General features: G+C 43.5%; 1 protein-coding gene across 2 annotated transcripts in view; it reads left to right on the top strand.

Annotated features, from left to right (window-relative positions):
- SLC35F2 (solute carrier family 35 member F2) overlaps positions 1 to 17,376 on the top strand; it is a 53,849-nt gene extending 36,473 nt beyond the window's left edge. The window contains exons 1-8 of one of the 2 annotated variants that reach the window (XM_069969758.1): positions 1,515 to 1,833; positions 6,072 to 6,247; positions 7,588 to 7,715; positions 10,004 to 10,163; positions 13,058 to 13,214; positions 13,311 to 13,363; positions 14,165 to 14,319; positions 16,951 to 17,376. In XM_069969758.1, the coding sequence (XP_069825859.1) occupies positions 1,601 to 1,833; positions 6,072 to 6,247; positions 7,588 to 7,715; positions 10,004 to 10,163; positions 13,058 to 13,214; positions 13,311 to 13,363; positions 14,165 to 14,319; positions 16,951 to 17,163 (1,275 nt within the window). In that variant the 5' untranslated portion in view covers positions 1,515 to 1,600 and the 3' untranslated portion in view covers positions 17,164 to 17,376. Of the gene's footprint in view, positions 1 to 1,514; positions 1,834 to 6,071; positions 6,248 to 7,587; positions 7,716 to 10,003; positions 10,164 to 13,057; positions 13,215 to 13,310; positions 13,364 to 14,164; positions 14,320 to 16,950 lie in introns of those variants that run through there. The other variant, XM_069969759.1, reaches the window with a different exon arrangement.
- The last annotated feature ends 1,709 nt before the right edge of the window (positions 17,377 to 19,085 follow it).

Genomic DNA, 19,085 nt, shown 5'->3' with positions numbered 1-19,085 from the left:
CTGACACCTGTGGTCTAGACCTTTCAAAACTGCACTTGCTAGAATGTATGCCCTCTCAGAGGAGAGGATACACCTAGTGGAGATGCCCTCTCAGAGGAGAGGGTACACCTGGTGGAGATGCCCTCTCAGAGGAGAGGATACACTCCAGACATTTCAGTACTAAACATTCTAGAATGTATGCCCTCTCAGAGGAGAGGATACTCGATGGACTTTACATTACTAGGCTATGTTCACACATAAAACACAGCACTCGGTTTTGGTCGAAGAAAGAATGACCGAAATACTATGTGTGAACATAGCCCTAAACATGCTAGGATGCATACCCTGCAGTGAGAAACTCAGAGGAGAGGATACATTCTAGACACTTCAGTACTGAATATGCTAGAATGTATCCTCTCCTCTGAGTGTATCCTCTTTTCTGAGTTTCTCACTGCAGGGGATACATTTAGCATGTTCAGTACTGAAATGCCTAGAATGTATCCTCTCCTCTGACTATATCCTCTCCTTTGAGTTTCTCACTGCAGGGGATACATTCTAGCATCTTCAGTACTGAAATGGCTAGAATGTATCCTCTCCTCTGAGTATATCCTCTCCTCTGAGTTTCTCACTGTAGGGGATACATTCTAGCATTTTCACTACTGAACATGCTAGAATGTATCCTCTCCTTTGAGGCTCTCACTGTAGGGGAAACATTCTAGCATGTATCCTCTCCTCTGAGTATATCCTCTCCTTTGAGGCTCTCACTGTAGGGGATACATTCTAGCATCTTCAGTACTGAAATGGCTAGAATGTATTCTCTTCTCTGAGTATATCCTCTCCTCTGAGTTTCTCACTGTAGGGGATACATTCTAGCATTTTCACTACTGAACATGCTAGAATGTATCCTCTCCTTTGAGGCTCTCACTGTAGGGGAAACATTCTAGCATGTTCAGTACTAAAATGGCTAGAATGTATCCTCTCCTCTGAGTGTCTCACTATAGGGGATTCATTATAGTGCCTAGAATGTATCCTCTCCTCTGAGAGGGTATATATTTTAGACATTTCAATACTAAACATGATAGAATGTATCCCCTGCAGAAACTCAAAGGAGAGGATATATTCAGAGGAGAGGATACATTCTAGCCATTTCAGTACTGAAGATGCTAGAATGTATCCCCTACAGTGAGAGCCTCAAAGGAGAGGATACATTCTAGCATTTTCACTACTGAAGATGCTAGAATGTATCCTCTACAGTGAGAAACTCAAAGGAGAGGATACATTCTAGCATTTTCACTACTGAAGATGCTAGAATGTATCCCCTACAGTGAGAAACTCAAAGGAGAGGATACATTCTAGGCTCTACCATGTTACTATGGATATTGGAGCTCCCTTTCCTGTAGTGAGTAGTGCAGCATCTCACTGTTTCCTGCTTGTAGCTGCACACAGCCCCGCCCCTCTGTGCTGACATCACACTCAGAGAGGATACACTCTAGCATCTACCCTCACTCTATGGTTGGAGCCAAGCTGAAGCCGGCTAGTCAGGTGTAATGGGGATCTGCACTCGGCAGCTAATGTCTGGCCAGCACTCCCCCTTGTGATGGAGCTATGAAACCTGATCCACATGGTGAGCAGCGTGCTCTGGGCTGTCTGTCCTGCTGCTGCTGACTCACATTGTCAGGCAGAGCTGCTCCCACACAGCTTCTCCGGCGTCTGCAGAGCTCACGACCTACATGATCCCCCCAGGATGGATGATGATGGAGAAGCCTGCCAGCCATCACTGGACCATCCACCTGCCGCACACAGCTCCGGCCTGGGAGATCGCGTGTCCCGGCTGTGTAAGAAGATCTTCACCTGGTGAGTAGCTTCTATCAGGATGCTGCCATGTCTATCAGCATATGCTAGTATAGCAGAGCTGCAACTCCTAGGAGATACTGGAGAGCTCCAGCACTTTATTTTATTTGATTCATTCATTGTTCTTTGCCTTTTCCTTGTTTCCACCTCATGTTTTATAGACTCTATTACATATAGATTATATCTGATCAGACCTGTGTATAAAGGAGCCGACTTCTTTTTATATTTGCATCGACAAAGCTATTTGGGGACTTTTACTTTTTAATAGTACCTTTTATTCTACCGCATCATTGTAATGCCTGACAAAATTATATATATTTGGGGATTGACCATCACTAATGGTGCGTTTACACAGACAGATTTATCTGACAGAATTTTGAAGCCAAAGCAAGGAATGGATTTGGAAAGAGGAGAAATCTCAGTCTTGCCTTTATGACCTGTTTTAGTGTGTTCCTGGCTATGGCTTCAAAAATCTGTCAGATAAATCTGTAAACGCACCATTACTGTCGAATTACTGGCTGCAGCTGGAGTTATCTCTGATACCAGCTCTATGCAATATGCAACCAATACCACTGTCTGTAGAGAAGGCTAAGCTCTACAGTCTGCTCTATGTTCGTTCTCCATTTTATATATATATATATATATATATATATATATATATACACACAGGTTTTCTAGTGTTCTGTATTTTTTATTTTATTTTTTAATATACTGATACATATAAAACAATAAACATCCAATACTCTCTGCGCTCCCCGTTGTCCCCCACTGTCTGCAGAGCCTCCACTTCCAAGAGGAACTTTTCTCGGAAGTGACAGCCCACTCAGCCAATCATTGACTGAGATGTGATGGCCCTCGCTCACCGCTAGAGAAATCCCATAGAAGTCATTGGGGCATTGAATTTCCGATGGCCTCTCGAATTCCGCACCAATTCCGCCAAAGAAAATATAAAGCAGAAAACTCCTCTTCAATTCCTTGTCTATTTCTCAGTACAAACTCACCCTGAGGGTATGTGCACACTACAAAAATGCAACATAAAAACCGTCACGGAATCTGCTGCTCGCGGACTGTGGCGGGCGCTCGCGTCTCCGGCCGTGTCACAGACTCCATTTTTTTTGCCCGGGCGGATCCTGTCGTCCGTCCAAAGAATAAACGCGAGTGGCGGATTCCGCAACGGATTTAACGACACATTTCCATAGTGTGTACATACTCTTACATGGAGAAATAATTGGCCCAGGTGGACAAGACTCATCCTTTCTAAAACTTGTAGGACTCATAAAATTAACTTATTTTTTTTTTAATCATTTAGCAAACTTGTCCTCATATGGAAGTTTTTCATCCTTTAGACTGTTCGTTTTCTGGGTTGTCAATCACCACTCTGCCCTAAAAGCAGCGGTCAATCTAGTATATATACTATACACACATATACTGTACACACTACAATGTATACTATAGCTATATATATACACCAAGCAGACCACTGCTTTCAAAGCGGAGTGGTGGTCGGTGACCCAGACCAAGAGCTGTGAATAATGGGTGGGCAATAGCAGCATATCAGGAGAAAAAGACAAATTTGCTAAATAAATGTATGTGCTGAAATAGTTCACATGATGTAGTTAAACTTACAGGACATATTAGTTGACATGGGAATACCCCTTTAATTATTTTAAAAAGAAAAAAATGAAAATTTTTGTGCAAATAAGAAATCCCAGTTGACAGTGCCGTTAGACATTGTCTATCTCGTGTTATTTTATGTTGACATCTACTACTATCTACATATGGCTTTTAGAGTTATTTATCCGGCTCATTACCCTTCCAGTCATTTGATCAGTCTGGTGTATAAAGTGCATCAATCCCTGGGATCAGCACTCTAGGAGCAAAGGGTGGATGGGGGTAGTGTCAGCCGTCATGCTGCTCAATATGAGGGCTACATGTGATGAATGAGGAGACTGAGATCATGGAATGTTTCAATACCTTGTAATTGTTGCAAGTAAAATAAAAAAAAAAAATATGTTGAAACTTGTAATTTTTTTTTTTACCACCATTGCAATGGAAACGTAGCCTTAATACTTAGGCTAGGTTCACATCACGATTTTGTTATCCGTTTAATGTATTCGTTCTGTGAAAAAAAAAAACGAATGCAAAAATGGATGCTGTTGTATTGCCATCCGGTTTGATCCATTTTCCATTGGCTTACATGGAAAAAAAAAAAAAAAAAAAAAAAAATCAAAACTGAAACCTAGCCTTACCTGTTCAGCAGTACAGATGAGCGCAAGCTTGAGTCCAATTATAACAAAAAAGGTTTAAAAATGGATCAAAACTAGGGATGGTCCAAAACTGCCAAGGTTCGGGTTCGTTTGAACCCGAACGCTCTGCATCAGATTCCCGCTGTCTGCCCGCTCCGTGCAGTGGGTGGATACAGCGGGAGAACCGCCTGGAAAACTGGGATACAGCCTATGGCTATGGCTGTATCCCAGTTTTCCAGGCGGTCCTCCCGCTGTATCCACCCTCTCCACGGAGCGGGCAGACAGCGGGAATCATTGCCGAGAGTTCGGGTTCGTACGAACCTGAACCGAACTCTGTTCGGACCATCCCTAATCAAAACCCATCCTTTTTGTAACGTACATGAGCTCACGTTTTTGTGTACGCTAAAAAAACGAAGGTCAAATGTTCTCCAAGTAAATAGTGGTAGCATGACTGGCCGCTAGTGTTCCATTCATTCCACATAAGGCTTCCGAACACTGTCAATCTCTGCACTCCATTCATTCCTTTTGGGCTTTGCAATCTTCAGAAGGCCCATAGCAAATGAATGGAGCTCTAGCACTTGTGCACACTGCCTCTCCATCCAGGAGACAGCCATTGGACCTGCAGAAAGGGGATCACTTCCGATAATCCCCCCTTAAACATTTTCATTTGCGACTTTTTCCGGTCCCCAACTTTACCTTGAAGCCCCAGACTTCTATAACATAGTGAGCTATACAGATTTGTATCCTGTTTGCAATGACAAAGGATGTCCTTTTTCTGCGATGTCCCACTGCGATGTATTGTGTATATCCTGCATGACAATTGTCGCTTTAACCTGTGAAGTTCAGGGATTTTTTCAGTTGATACAGGCTGCAAACAGAAATCTGGTTACTCTGTGTATTTAATGCCTGACCTCATTGGGGTACGTTCTTGTGATTTTTGCCGCTTATTTCCAAGGCCTTTTCCCCATGTGTTATGAGAAACCCTAGTCCCATGCTTTAGATGCCGAACGCCATTCCATTTGATGAGTAATACAGTGTGGAATTTGCACCAAATATACAGGTGGGGTGTCTACACCAGCTACCCTCACTGATCAGCTGATCAGTTTGGCATAACTGCTGTAACTGGATATACTGAATAAACTGTTCCATATGGATGAAGAGAGGGTGTTGTATGGCATCATACACAATATGTTTGGTATTTGAAAAATACACATCGGCCCAGAATGCATATGCACCAAAAACCAGTGCTACATCTGCAGCACATTTTATTATGAGGTTAAAATTCTTCATCTGTTTTCAGATCAACTAGTGTCAGAATGTTATACAAATTTGCTAATTACTTCTGTTAAAAATTCTTAATTCTTCAAATAGTTTGCAGTATGATCTGCAGGAAGTGGTGTATTCTTTCCAGTCTGATACAGTGCTCTCTGCTGCCACCTCTGTCCATGTCGGGAACTGTCCAGAGCAGCAGCAAATCCCCATAGAAAACCTCTCCTGCACTGGACAGTTCCTGACATGGACAAAGGTGGCAGCAAAGAGCACTATGTCAGACTGAAAAGAATACACCACTTCATGCAGGACATACAGCAGCTGATAAGTACTGGAAGGATTGACCTTTTTTTTTTTTTTTTTTTGTATAGAAGTAATTTACAAATTTCTATACTTTTTCTGACACCAGTTTTTTTGAAAAATGTTTCCCCTCTGAGAACCCCCTTTAAGGTCCTCCATACACTTTATACTCTTGCCGGCCATACCCTCAACTAGCCGTCACTATAAAGTGTATAAGGTGTAAGAATTAGTTTTAGTAAATGTATGTCGCAAGGAAACATCTATGCCGTATCTGAACACTTCCATACGGCAACTGTATATATTCTTTTTTTTTTACGTACTCCATACAGACTGAATATCCATCCCCCAGTGTAAATTATAGTAAATCTACATGGTTGGAATGATGAAAGGTGCATATTTATTTACTGTGTTTCTTCTCCTTCTCAGGTATGTCTTGAAGACGGTGGTCCTGGGTCAGATGCTGTCTCTGTTTATATGTGGGACTGCAGTGACCAGTCAGTTCCTTGCAGATGAGTATCATGTGGACACTCCCATGCTACAGAGCTTCATCAATTACTGCCTCCTTTTCCTGGTTTACACGGTCTGGTTGGCGCTCAGATCAGGTACGTCTATTGGATCTGCTGCTTTAAAGCATTGCATGTCCTGTGGTTAGGGGATAGGTTGTGCTCTAGGGGGGCTGCGCTTCTTCCCTCTGACCATCTGTGCTTATGAGAGTGGGATGCGAGCATCTTGCGGGCAATGATCATTAGCTGTAGGTATCAGTAGAGACGGTAAGAGGGAGGAAGTGGAGTGCCAGAGAGCAGAAGAGGTAGAACCTTGTCTTAAAGGAAATCTGTCACTAGGTGTATGCTTCCTTAAATGAGGACAGCATAAACTAGTGACTGAAATGCTGAACAGATCAGTGTATTACTTACATCATTCTGTTCAGCCGTTCTCCTAATATGCAGGAGAATAGGATTTTTGCCACACCCCTCCTCCCGCCCTCCAGCTGCTGATTGACAGTTGACTGCCTTTACACAGGATGGCTAGATAACTGCCAATCAGCAGCTGGTGGGCGGAGTTTTCTAACTCATGAATATCCAGGACTACTGAGCTCATGCACATAATGGAGATGACTACTTGTTGTCCATGTTATTCAGGGGATATCTCTGGACCAGCTGCACAGAACAATGTAAGTGATACATCATTCTGTTCTGCTTCTCTGTCACTAGTTTATGCTACCCTGAGACAGGACAGCCTAAACCTGTTGACAGTCTCTTTAATGTGGGCATACACCTTCTATACCTGCCAACTAACAGTTTTCTCTCCCCTTCATCCCCTGTACACATAAACATTCCTGTGTTCTCTTAGGGGAGGTGTAAGCCACTGCCAGACTGCTCCTGGTGTCAGCTTCTCTCTCTAAGAACAAAGGAATAGCACAGACATTTTCCATCATGTCTGGCCCCCTATCCTCTGTCAAAAGTGTCTAGAGAGCTCAACACTCTTTACCCTTCTCTCATCTGACCCTGCCAGTATAAAGTGTGGCTGTAATATACTAGGATGAAAAAAAGTACTTGCTGGTCCTTATGTGATCTCTTTTACATATTCATCATCTTTAATAGTTTTAAGTATTTATGGATGGGCAGGTGCTGCTTTTGGTGAGGTTTTGTGAAAGTTACAATAATACCCACCCATGGAGAACACTTGCCCAGGCTCCATTACTCTATTCTTTACTTAAAAAGAACGCTGCAACTCTGACGTCCAGTCTGGACCTTGACTGTACTTTTGCCTTGATATTTTTTTTTATTTTTTTTTATTTTTCTATGTATTGGAGACATGTTGAGAACACTTAGCTCCTATCAAGGCCCTGTATATCTAAACAAGAGTTACCCAGATGTACAGAGTTGACCGATGTGGAAAGATAAGACCCCAGAGTGTCTGAACATTGTCTTCTTTCTTCCAGGAGAGAACGGGCTGTTACATATTCTGAGGAATAAGTGGTGGAAGTATCTGCTCTTGGCTATCGTTGATGTTGAAGCAAACTATTCTATTGTGAAAGCCTATCAGTTTACCACCATCACTAGTGTCCAGGTAAGAACATGTGGTCTACTTGCTATTCTTCACGTCAGATCCTTCTGTATTTATAATAGTAGTGGAATTGGGTGGAGGTGTTAGTTGTGAAGGGATGGCACATGGCTCAGTGATTAGAACCAGATTTGCCACGCTGGGGTCCTGGGTATGAATCCAGATTAGGCTCCTTTTACATGGCCTGCTTTGGCCGATAATCGACCCTTATAAAAGTGTCAACGATCAGCCAAGGAGCTAGAAAACGGCTGATCCTTGGCTTATCGCATCTTTTGCACTGTGCTAAAATATATCGATGTTGGCACAGGAAATGTGCAGCTGATAGCAATATGTTTAAAGAGACTCAGGGCAGCATAAAGCTACTGACAATCTAAGAGTAGCATAAACTAGTGACAGAGAAGCTGAACAGAATGATATATCACTTACTTTGATCTGTGCAGCTGATCCAGAGATATCCTCCTGAATAACATGTAGTCCTGCCCATTATGTGCATGAGCCCAGGAGCCCTTGATATTCATGAGAAGCAGAACACTCCCCCCACCATCTGCTGTTTGGCAGTTATCTATCCATGCTGTGTTTAGGCAGTTAACTGTCAGTCAGCAGTGGGAGGAGGGGTGTGGCAAAATCTTATTTTCCAGCATATTAGGAGAATGGCTACACAGAATGATGTAAGTAATACACCAATCTGTTAACCGTTTCTGTCATTAGTTTATGCTGCCCTCATTTAACCCCTTAAGGACAGAGCCAATTTCGATTTTTGCGTTTTAGTTTTTTCCTCCTTGTGCTTAAAAGGCCATAGCACTTGCATTTTTCCACCTAGAAACCCACATGAGCCCTTATTTTTTGCATCACTAATTGTACTTTGCAATGACAGGCTGAATTTTTGCATTTGGTACACTGCGAAACCAGAAAAAAATTCAAAGTGTGGTGAAATTGAAAAAAAAAAAGCATTTTGTTTATTTGGGGGAAATGTGTTTTTACGCCATTCGCTCTGGGGTAAAACTGACTTCTTATGCATGTTCCTCAAGTCGTTACGATAAAAACGATATGTAACATGTATAACTTATATTGTATCTGATGGCCTGTAAAAAATTTAAACCATTGTCAACAAATATACGTCACTTAAAATCGCTCCATTCCCAGGCTTATAGCGCTTTTATCCTTTAGTCTATGGGGCTGTGTCAGGTGTCATTTTTTGCGCCATGATGTGTTCTTTCTATCGGTACCTTGATTGCGCATATACGACTTTTTGATCGCCATTTACCGTGCGAGATCAGGAATGTGATAAATTAATAGTTCGGGCGATTACGCACGCGGCGATAGCAAACATGTTTATTTATTTATTTATTTACTTTTATTTATAACCTGGGAAAAGGGGGGTGATTCAGACTTTTATTAGGGGAGGGGGCTTTTTACTATTAACAACACTTTTTTTTTTTACTTTAACACTTATACTAGAAGCCCCCCCTAGGGGACTTCTAGAATAAGTGCTTTGATCTCTCATAGATATCTCTGCAGCATAGATACGCTGCAGAGATCCATGAGATAGGCACCCGTTTACTTCCGGCTGCTGCAGCCGGAAGTAAACGAGTGCCGAGCCGGGGACGGCGCCATCTTGGAGCGGTCCCCGGCCGGCTTCAGAAACGGAGATCGCTCCTCCGGGATAACATCCCAGGGGAGCGATCTCCGCCACTAGACACCAGGGAACAGCTGAATCCGGTAATCGGATGTAGCTGTCATGTTTGACAGCTGCATCTGATTACTGTATTAGCGGGCACGGCGATCGGACCGTGCCCGCTAATACCTACGGTCCCGGGCTACAAGCGGCACCCGGGACCGCTGCGGTTCAGAGCGGGGTCGCCGCGCGGCCCCGCTCTGAACGTCCTTACCGGCATCAGGGTGTAAATATACGCCCGATGTCGTTAAGGGGTTAAGGTGGCAAAAACCTAGTGTCAGATTCCCTGCAAATGGGTGCACAAACGATACAGTGATTATTCGTGGGGCCTTCAGCATGATTAACCGTGCCTTCAGAAGACACTGCGAACCATTGCTGATCATCGCTGATCACTTCCGTACTTGCACAGCCCCATGTTGGGGGGGTTGTTTTTGTTTTTGTTTTTTTCCATTGGATAAAAGCTGACACCTATAAAAAAATAAATATGTATGTCCTGATATTTATATCTATTAAATAGTCACAAGTATATCGGACTGTGCAGTTTATTTCACTTAAATTTTAGTTTCTTTATTAGAACTTTCAGTTGTTGTGTAACAGGGTTTTCTCATGTGTCTTTCAGCTTCTGGACTGTGTCGGGATCCCTGTTCTGATGCTTCTCTCTTGGTTTATTCTTCGTTCCCGATACAGACTGATCCATTACATTGCAGTTGTGGTGTGTCTGCTGGGTGTTGGGACCATGGTTGGGGCAGACGTGCTGTCCGGAAGAGAAGGCGGCAAAGGTTAGCTGCATAATAAAACCTATCGTTGTTCTCGGTCTCATGAGATATGATTGGTTATCAGGTAGCCTATTGTATAAACAGTCTGAAATGCATTTTGCCATGTTTACAGGTAGGCTATTGGGTAAAAAAAAAATGTTTAAAAAAGTTAAGAAAACATCTGCTCCCCCCCCCCAAAAAAAAAAAAACAGCACCACACCTGTCCTCAGGTTATGTGTGGTAATAACACATCTGCTCCATTCCTTATAATTAAACTGACCTGCAAACCCACACACCCAGCCTGAGAGAATGGTGCCGCTGCTGGATAAGGGGTGACCCTGTGATTGCTTGATGGAAAGGTGGGGTGCTGTGAGTACTATAGGAAAGTTAGGAAGAGATTGATGTAACTGCTAAGGGAGAGGGTTGATTTGCTGTGAATACTGCATGAGTGGGCTAGGCTTAGGGCTCTATTCCTGACCATAGTGATAATCGGCCGATTGTCGCTTTATGTAATGGAGACAACGATCAGCCGATGACAATGATTATCGGCTTATCGTTTCTTTAGGTCTGGACCTAAAATCATCGGCCCCCAACTGTGAACCGCTACATGTAAGAGGGATGAGTGGCCGTCGGCTAATTAAATAAACATCCATACATTACCTCCCCACACTCCTAGCCGCCTCCTGCCCTCTGCTCTCCATCCCGACCAGTGTTTGGCTGAGCGGCCTGTCAGCTCAGAGACCGCTTTGAAGCTACAGCCACTGCGCTGAGAGTGAAAGCCGAGGGCAGGAAAAGACCGAGAGCATGGAGTGGTGATGTGTAACAGTTTAGGGCAAGGGCTGCACAGACATTGCTAATGATGTCTGTGCAGTTCTTACTAAATGATTATCAAGCCATGTAATAGGCTCAGTAAACTGATCTAGCAGATTGGCGCTCATTTACATTATTGATCGGGTTGCCATGGGCCCGTCTAAGAGGACCCTTGGGTTTCTAAGGATGTACAAGATTCACATTTTCCTGTATCCAGAGTCCAATAGGCTAGATTTCTTTATGCTTTATCTGGTTTGAGAAATGAATCTGCACCTGGGATTGTGTGAACCTTTTCTGTCACTGCTGGCATGTAGACCTGAAGAACCTGTCCGTGCCTGTCTTGCTGCCACTATCTGAATTGGTATAAATAGATATATTAGCTTGGCACTTAGTCAGTATGACCAAGAATAAAGGACATATACAGTATGGCACAGCTTATTTCTACTGTAGAGATCACTGGTTCATGGGAAATAGTCAACTTATCCCATCTGCAGAGCAAAGCGTGAGGCAGGAGACCCGATGGAAGTGGGAAGATGTCTGTCCAACATCCTAGATGCCGTCATCTCCTGGGATATACGCACCTCAGCTTCCTGCCTGTGACAATAGTAAATTGTATCATAGACTGAGGCACAGTATACATGTAGGTGTCTGTCTCACTGCATACAGCACTGCTTTAAAGGAGTGGTCCAGTGGGATGGTAATAGGGTTAGTCACTATATTATGAACAAATGTGACTAGGGATATTCCATGGCTAAAACCCCATTGTGACCTAATACATTACATAGCTAAAATTTTACTGCAGTCACAGCATGCCTAGACAATGCTCTGTAAGCTAAATACATCAGCAGCTCAAGTCATTCCAGAGGGTTTGTTGCAGTGTATCAGTGCGCATGTGTTATCTTTCCTCTCTAAGGGCGGGTTCACACTACGGAATTCTCGAGGACAATGTCCGCTGAATTCCGTCAGCTGTCTGCCCGCACATCTGGGCGCCTTTCCGCCGGCCCCATAGACACCATTCTATGGGCCGGCGTATTCCGCTATATGCTGAAAGAAGTGTCATGTCACTTCTTTTAGCGGATCGCGGAATACGCTGGCCCATAGAATGGTGTCTATGGAGCCGGCGAAAAAGCGCGTGCCCATGCGGGCGGACAGCTGACGGAATTCTGCGGACATTGTCCGCGAAAATTCCGTAGTGTGAACCCGCCCTAACACAGTGCTCTCTGCTGCCACCTCTGTCCGTGTCAAGAACTGTCCGGAGCAGAAGAGGTTTTCTATGGGGATTTGCTACTGTAATGGACAGAGGTGGCAGCAGAGAGCACTGTGTCAGTCTGGAGAGAATACACCACTTCCTGCGGGACATACAGCACCTGATAAGTACTGGAATATTTCAGATTCTTTAATAGAAGTAATTTACAAATCTGTATAACTTTCTGTCACCAGTTGATTTAAAAAACTTTTTTTTTTTTTCCAGCCAAGTACTCCTTAATGACCCCCTATATCTTTATATTTTTTGCCTCTATAACAGATTGGTGTGGTTGTATGAGGCCTAGTAGTAGTATTTGGAAGTGTTAGATACGAACAATTATAAATACATTTAATTTAATTGTGCGAAAGATGAATCATAAAGCTTTAAAGTGGTACTCCGGGCTAGGGGTATTTTTACTGTATGGCTGGGGAGGGGGTGGATATTCCAGCGCCGGGTCCTGGATCACTCCGGCCCGTTCTCCCGTCCCGCTTCCTGGTCTGAGCTGCAGCTAAATGCGTGACGTCTCAAGGCCGCTCAGCCATTCAGCGGCCGGGATGGGACCTCGCTATGACAGCTGAATGGCTGAGCGGCCTTGAGACGTCATGTCTCAAGCTGCAGCTTAGACCAGGAAGCGGCAGCGATACGGGAGAATGGGGTGGTGCAATCCGGGACCTGGCGCTGGTACAGTGGAGGTAAGTGGCATCTATAGCCACCCCCTGCCCAGCCATACAGTAAAAATACCCCTTGCCTGGAGTAGCCATTTAAATACTGAAATGGAAAATCCCTTTTGAATGCACAAAGTATTCAGTAATCCTGCATTAGCTGCTGCCATATTCCTGACTTTGTGCCGTTCTCTCTCCAGCCAGCGACATGCTGATCGGTGATACTCTGGTAATCCTGGGTGCCTGCCTGTATGCCGTCTCTAACGTTTCTGAAGAATATATAGTAAAGAACCTTACCCGTCAGGAGTTCCTGGGGATGCTGGGCCTGTTTGGTACTTTTGTCAGTGGTATACAGCTGTAAGGACTCGTACATTCATGGACGTTCCGCCGTTTGTGTGCATTTTGTGCTGCCTGTAAGATGTCTGATTTGTCCCTTTTCTCCATCTCTTACAGGATGATAGTAGAATATCATTCCATTGGGAACATTAAGTGGGACTGGAGAGTAGGTAAGTGCTGTACACCCTGCCATACATCAAAGCATTAGGGGCGTCTGAAAAGAGTAAGGGGGGCATTTGCTCGTTCCAGGATTACGGTCCGTTCATGGATGATGTGCCATGGTCTGGAATTGCGGAACTCCTGACACAGTTCAATATGATGCCGGGAGCTCTGGGTCGGTTTAAATCTTTGCGTTACTGTACTGACACAGCCACACAGAGGTTATAACTGATTCAGAGCTCCTGGCATCATATTGAATTATGATGCCGGGAGCTCCGCATTCCATTTTGCAGCTTATTGGGGGAGATTTATCAAACATGGTGTAAAGTGAAACTGGCTCAGTTGCCCCTAGCAACCAATGAGATTCCACCTTTCATTTTCCATAGAGTCTGTGAGGAATGAAAGGTGGAATCGGATTGGTTGCTAGGGGCAACTGAGCCAGTTTCACTTTACACCATGTTTGATAAATCTTCCTCATTGTATATATGGAACATGTGAATGCCCTCTTATTATGATCTCTTTGCAGCAGCCTCCTTATCACCACAGATAGAACAGCTCAGCCTGAACCTTTTGCCATGTCACTAAGAGGCGTCAAGTTTTGATCTGTCGAGGTCTGGGTGCTTATATTCTCTCTTCTAAGAGTACAAAATAGTACATGTGACCCAACCTTTGTGTATGTAAACCTATGACTTCAGCTGTATCAGTGCATTTGAGAACAGAACTCGGACAAGTATCTGTCATCCGATTGTGGTCTCTCCCTCCATGACTACCCCATGTGTAGTCCTAAATGTATGTGTTTACTTGTATTGCAGGTCTGCTTTTTGCTGTTTTTGCTCTTTGCATGTTTGGCCTGTACAGTGTCATGCCCCTTGTGATAAGAGTGACTAGCGCCACCTCTGTTAACCTGGGTATCCTGACTGCTGACCTCTACAGCCTCTTCTTTGGTCTCTTTTTATTTCAATACAATGTAAGTATCATTTTATTTTACTGTATTTTATTTTTTATATCTAAAGGGTTATCTAGTGTTAGGCACCTTTTTAATTTCTTGCTGCTGTTATGTACAAAACAATAAAGAGCCAGCCATGCAAAAAGTAGGTTTTAAAAGTGGCAGATGCTTGCCTCCATTCCTCCCTGATCCTCTTCACATCCTTCTTGCCCTGCTCCAGTTCCGTTTTGGCCTTACCACCTGTTCCTCTTCACACGCTGCAAAGACTACAGGGAAATGTCTGACCAGGGCACGCTCCTTGTACACATCACACAAGGGGCCTGGCATAATGAAGGGAGTCATCCCCTCACTAAGCCAGGCCTAAATTTGGGAATTGTAATCTCATTTAAAGCAACTCTGTACCCACAATCTGACCCCCCCCCCCCCCCCCAAACCGCTCGTACCTTCGGATAGCTGCTTTTAATCCAAGATCTGTCCTGGGGTCCGTTTGGCAGGTGATGCAGTTATTGTCATAAAAATGACTTTTAAAATTGCAGCTCCGTGCCCTACAGGCGTATCTGTGCCCTAACTTTGCACCACCCTTCCGTCCCTCATCATCATTAGGAATGCTCCAGGCAGATTGCCTCCTATTCCCCACCTGTGTTACCACAGCACATGGGCTGGATCATTAAGGACCTGTGCAATGTTCAAACAGAAGTAAATGTTCCAGTGGCATTCCTAATGATGAAGAGGGTGGGGAGGAGGGACGGAGGGGTGGTGCAAAGTTAGGGCACAGATACGCCCATAGGGCACGGGGCTGCAATTTTAAAATAAATTTTTTAGGACAATAACTGCATCACCTGCCAAACGGACCGCAGGACAGATCTTGGATTAAAAGCAGCTATCTGAAGGTAGAAGCGGTTTGGGGGGTACAGATTGTGGGTACAGAGTCACTTTAATTGTAATACCCCTTTAGGGTCTGTTAACACGTACAGACTCGCTGCGTATCTATCGCTGTGAGTTTCTCGCACATATATCCACAGCAATACTGATTGCTATCTAGTCAATGTATTTGTTTTCTCGCTGCATATTTGGTGCGATTTTTACATGCGAGTTTTGATTTTCACAGGCAAGTTCAACACCACAAAAAAACGCAACTACTTTCGTGCGAGTCTGATGCGAGTTCTGTGCAAGTTTTACGCAGCGAGTCTGTACGTGTGAACAGACCCTTAAAGTGACTCTGTACCCACAATCTGTTCCCCCCAAACCACTTGTACCTTCAGATAGGACAGTTATTGTCCTAAAAACTTTTAAGCTTGCAGTCCTGTGTCAAACAGGTGTGGCCTAGACTATATGCATTAGGCTGGCACAATCTCTCTGTCCCTCCTCCCCACCCTCTTCATCATTAGGAATGCTCCAGGCAGATTTTCTACTATTCCTCACCTGTGTAAGCACGGCACATGGGCGGGATCGTTAAGGCAACTGTGCAGTGTTCACTGCAGAGGAATAGGAAAAATCCTGCCAGTGGCATTCCTAATGATGGTGAGGGACGGAGGGGCGGTGTTAGGGCACAGATACTCTAGGCCATGGCAGTTTGACACAGGGCTGCAAGTTTAAAAGTTGTTGTTTTTTAGGACAATAACTGCATCACCTGCCGAACGGACCCCAGGACAGATCTTGGATTAAAAGCAGCTATCTGAAGTTACAAGCAGTTGGGGGGGGGGGGTAGCAGATTGTGGTTACAGAGTCACTTTAAGTTGTAATTTAAAGGAGAAGTCCGGCGAAAATTATTTTTTTATATGTTATTACTTATGGAAAGTTATACAATTTTCTAATGTACATTAATTATGGGAAATGCTCATATACTGCTATTTCCCTTAATTTAGTGTATCAGGAAGTGTTAGAATTATCTCTGAAGCAGTGACGTCACGACCAACGGTGTAATTCCTATGGAGTGTCCAGCAGGGGGCGCTCTATATATAGAAGTCAATGAGTACCATTGACTTCTATATATAGTGCGCCCCTGCTGGACACTCCATAGGAATTACAGTGTATGTAATGTAATGTAATGCACTGTACTGTTGTGACTTTATGAATACATTTATGGAATACTTTGGGGAGCAAGTGTCCTTGCTCCCCAAAGTATCCCATAAATGTATTCAATGAATACATTTGCAGGGCACCGAGCAGGGAGGGAGAGAGGTGCCATCTACCTCCCCCCCCCCCTTGCTCGGTGCTGGGAACATATACAAAGCACTACTCCCCCATTATCTACAGATAATGGGGGAGTAGTACCTTTTGCTATCCCTATCACCGCCCGCGCCGCCGCCGCCGCTCACACAGGGGCTGCTATTCATCGCGCCGCTGATTCCCCGCCGCCCGCGCCACTCCTAACTACCCGCCCGCTCGCTCGCCCACCCCGTTCCTGGCCGCCGCTCTCTGCTCATGCCGGCCGCGTCAGCCCACCCCCACCCCGGCCGGGAGCACGGCTCTTCCTGGTGTCCATAACAGCTGTTGTTACCAACCTCTGCATGCTTATGCACACCCAGCTTAGCCGAGTAGCATGCATCCTGAATTTCCTCAGAGTAAGCTGTTTTCCTACCACCGCAGAGAAAGACATGTTAAGAGGAGTCAAAAAAATTTAGTGTCTGTCTTCTTTTCCGTCTCTTGCAGTTCTCTCTTCTATACATCCTGGCGTTTATAGTTATTATGGTGGGATTCATCATGTACTGCAGTTCAGCGACTTACCACGCCGAACCAACGCCAACAACAACTAGTGAAGGGATTGAGAATAACGCTATGAAAGACGAAGAGACTCCTCCGGAGGAGCCCGCCACACCTCTGCAGTACATACCCGAAGTGCTCGCCAGAGAGCGCTTGGATTAAATGGAACCCCCACCACATTGCCTTTGCCATTTTCTAAGAAATGAATACATTTTTATCCATTTTTATACCCACTTTTTTTTATACACACTATATGCTATATTTCTATATAACTCTGTTCCGTTCTTAGAGCGAGCATGTCAGCTTTATGACTCGTTTTTGTAAAGGAGCTGCTATGTACATACGATTACACTTTAAATATAGCACATGCAAAGATCTGTTTTAGTTTTCATTGACTTAATATTTATTCACTTATTTTTTTTATTTTTTAGTTTTTACAGTATTTTTATAAATACAAAAGTTTTTCTAATTGTTAATATTGCATATTGTGACATCTTTAGTCCAGTGTGGCTCTGCTGGTAAGGACACTGGTCTTCCATTACTTCCATTAGGTGTTAGTGTTCTGTTTTTTAAATGGAATTTTCAGTTTAGTAAAGGGGGTTTTCTAATTTTAGGAAACCTATTTTCAGATAGCGTGAATTAAAGGGGTTGTCCGGGGTTAGAAAAACATAACTGCTTTCTTCCAAAAAAAAAAAAGCACAAAACCTGTCCACAGGTTGTACGCGGTAGTGCAGCTCTGTGCCGTTCAGTGAAATGGAGTTGAGCTGCAGTGACACTGTATTTTTTTTTAAATTTTTTTTTTTTTTTTCTCCTTGTTCTTAATAACCCCTTTAACAAACAAGGATCCATCTTTTATGGCCTGCATCTATGAGAGCTGAAAGCAGCTAGAATGAATTTGGAGGACCCAGCATGTTGATTTTTGTGAGATCAGTGTAATTCCTCATTTAACCCGTGGTGGTGCTACAAGGGAATTGAGCATTTTTCCCCACCTGATTTCCAAGCATGGCTCCAATTAGCCTATTTTAAGGTCCACTCTTCTGTCCATAAGGGATTGCCATATGCAGATATCTGCTTTGGTTAATGAAAAATATTTTTATTTAAATGAATTTCCTCTTTATAACTGCATAACCCTTACTATTGCGACTGAGCAGATTGAGACAATTTTTACTGCATTCATGCATATATTCAGTGTACTGTAGTTAGGTTATGGTCTACACTTTTATTTTTATTTTTTTTGACTAAGTAATTGTAAAAAAAAAAAAGTTAATTATTGGTATTTATTAGAAATTCCATATTGTAATATAAAATGATTGTAATAACTTTAGTTTTGTATTTTGTAGAGGGGTCATTAGAATCTAACTATTTTGTGTTTTTAGTTAAAACCCTGAATTATGGCTGACCTATTTTTTATATTTTACGACTTCCACTGTAGGTATGTACATCCGTTCATCTAAAAAATTTTATAAAATATTCCTGTTTTGTATATACAGCTTCTGAGACCTATGTGCTTCCATGGTTACAGACTACAAACAAATCTTGTATAGTCTGATCCTGCAGTAATTGTTTGCACATGTTAAAGGAGATGTTTATTAAACTATTTTGGCTTTTTTGTTATAGATACTAGAGATGAGCACAATGGGATCATGCAGCATTTCATTACTGGTTACTCATCTAGTGGGATGCAGCCCTAAGGAGGCCAGGAAAATATGGATACGGCCATAGGCTGTATACTGTACATGTTTTTCCAGGACTCCCTAGTGCTGCATCCAACTTCAGCCACTGGTTATCAAATGCCGCATGATCGGAGTCAAGCATGCTCCTGTTGTGCTCATCTCTAATTGATACATTAGTGATCCCTTCATTTACTCGAAACAGTCTTTAGTGAACCTTGTGCTGACCAGCCTTCTAATGCTGTGCAATTCATCCGAGACCTTAAAGGGGTAGTGTGGTGTAAAAAAAAATTCACTAAATAACACACATTACAAATTTATACAACATTGTAATTTAAGTGAATGCACCCCTCCCCCCCCGACCGTAGACCCCGAAGTGTGATACAGTATACTCACAGAATCACTGTCGACCCT

Source organism: Dendropsophus ebraccatus, chromosome 5, assembly GCF_027789765.1.
Source record: "Dendropsophus ebraccatus isolate aDenEbr1 chromosome 5, aDenEbr1.pat, whole genome shotgun sequence".
In the NCBI taxonomy this organism is placed as follows: Eukaryota; Metazoa; Chordata; class Amphibia; order Anura; family Hylidae; genus Dendropsophus; species Dendropsophus ebraccatus.
Note: the sequence above shows the minus strand (reverse complement) of the source record. Positions and strands in the feature narration are given on the sequence as shown.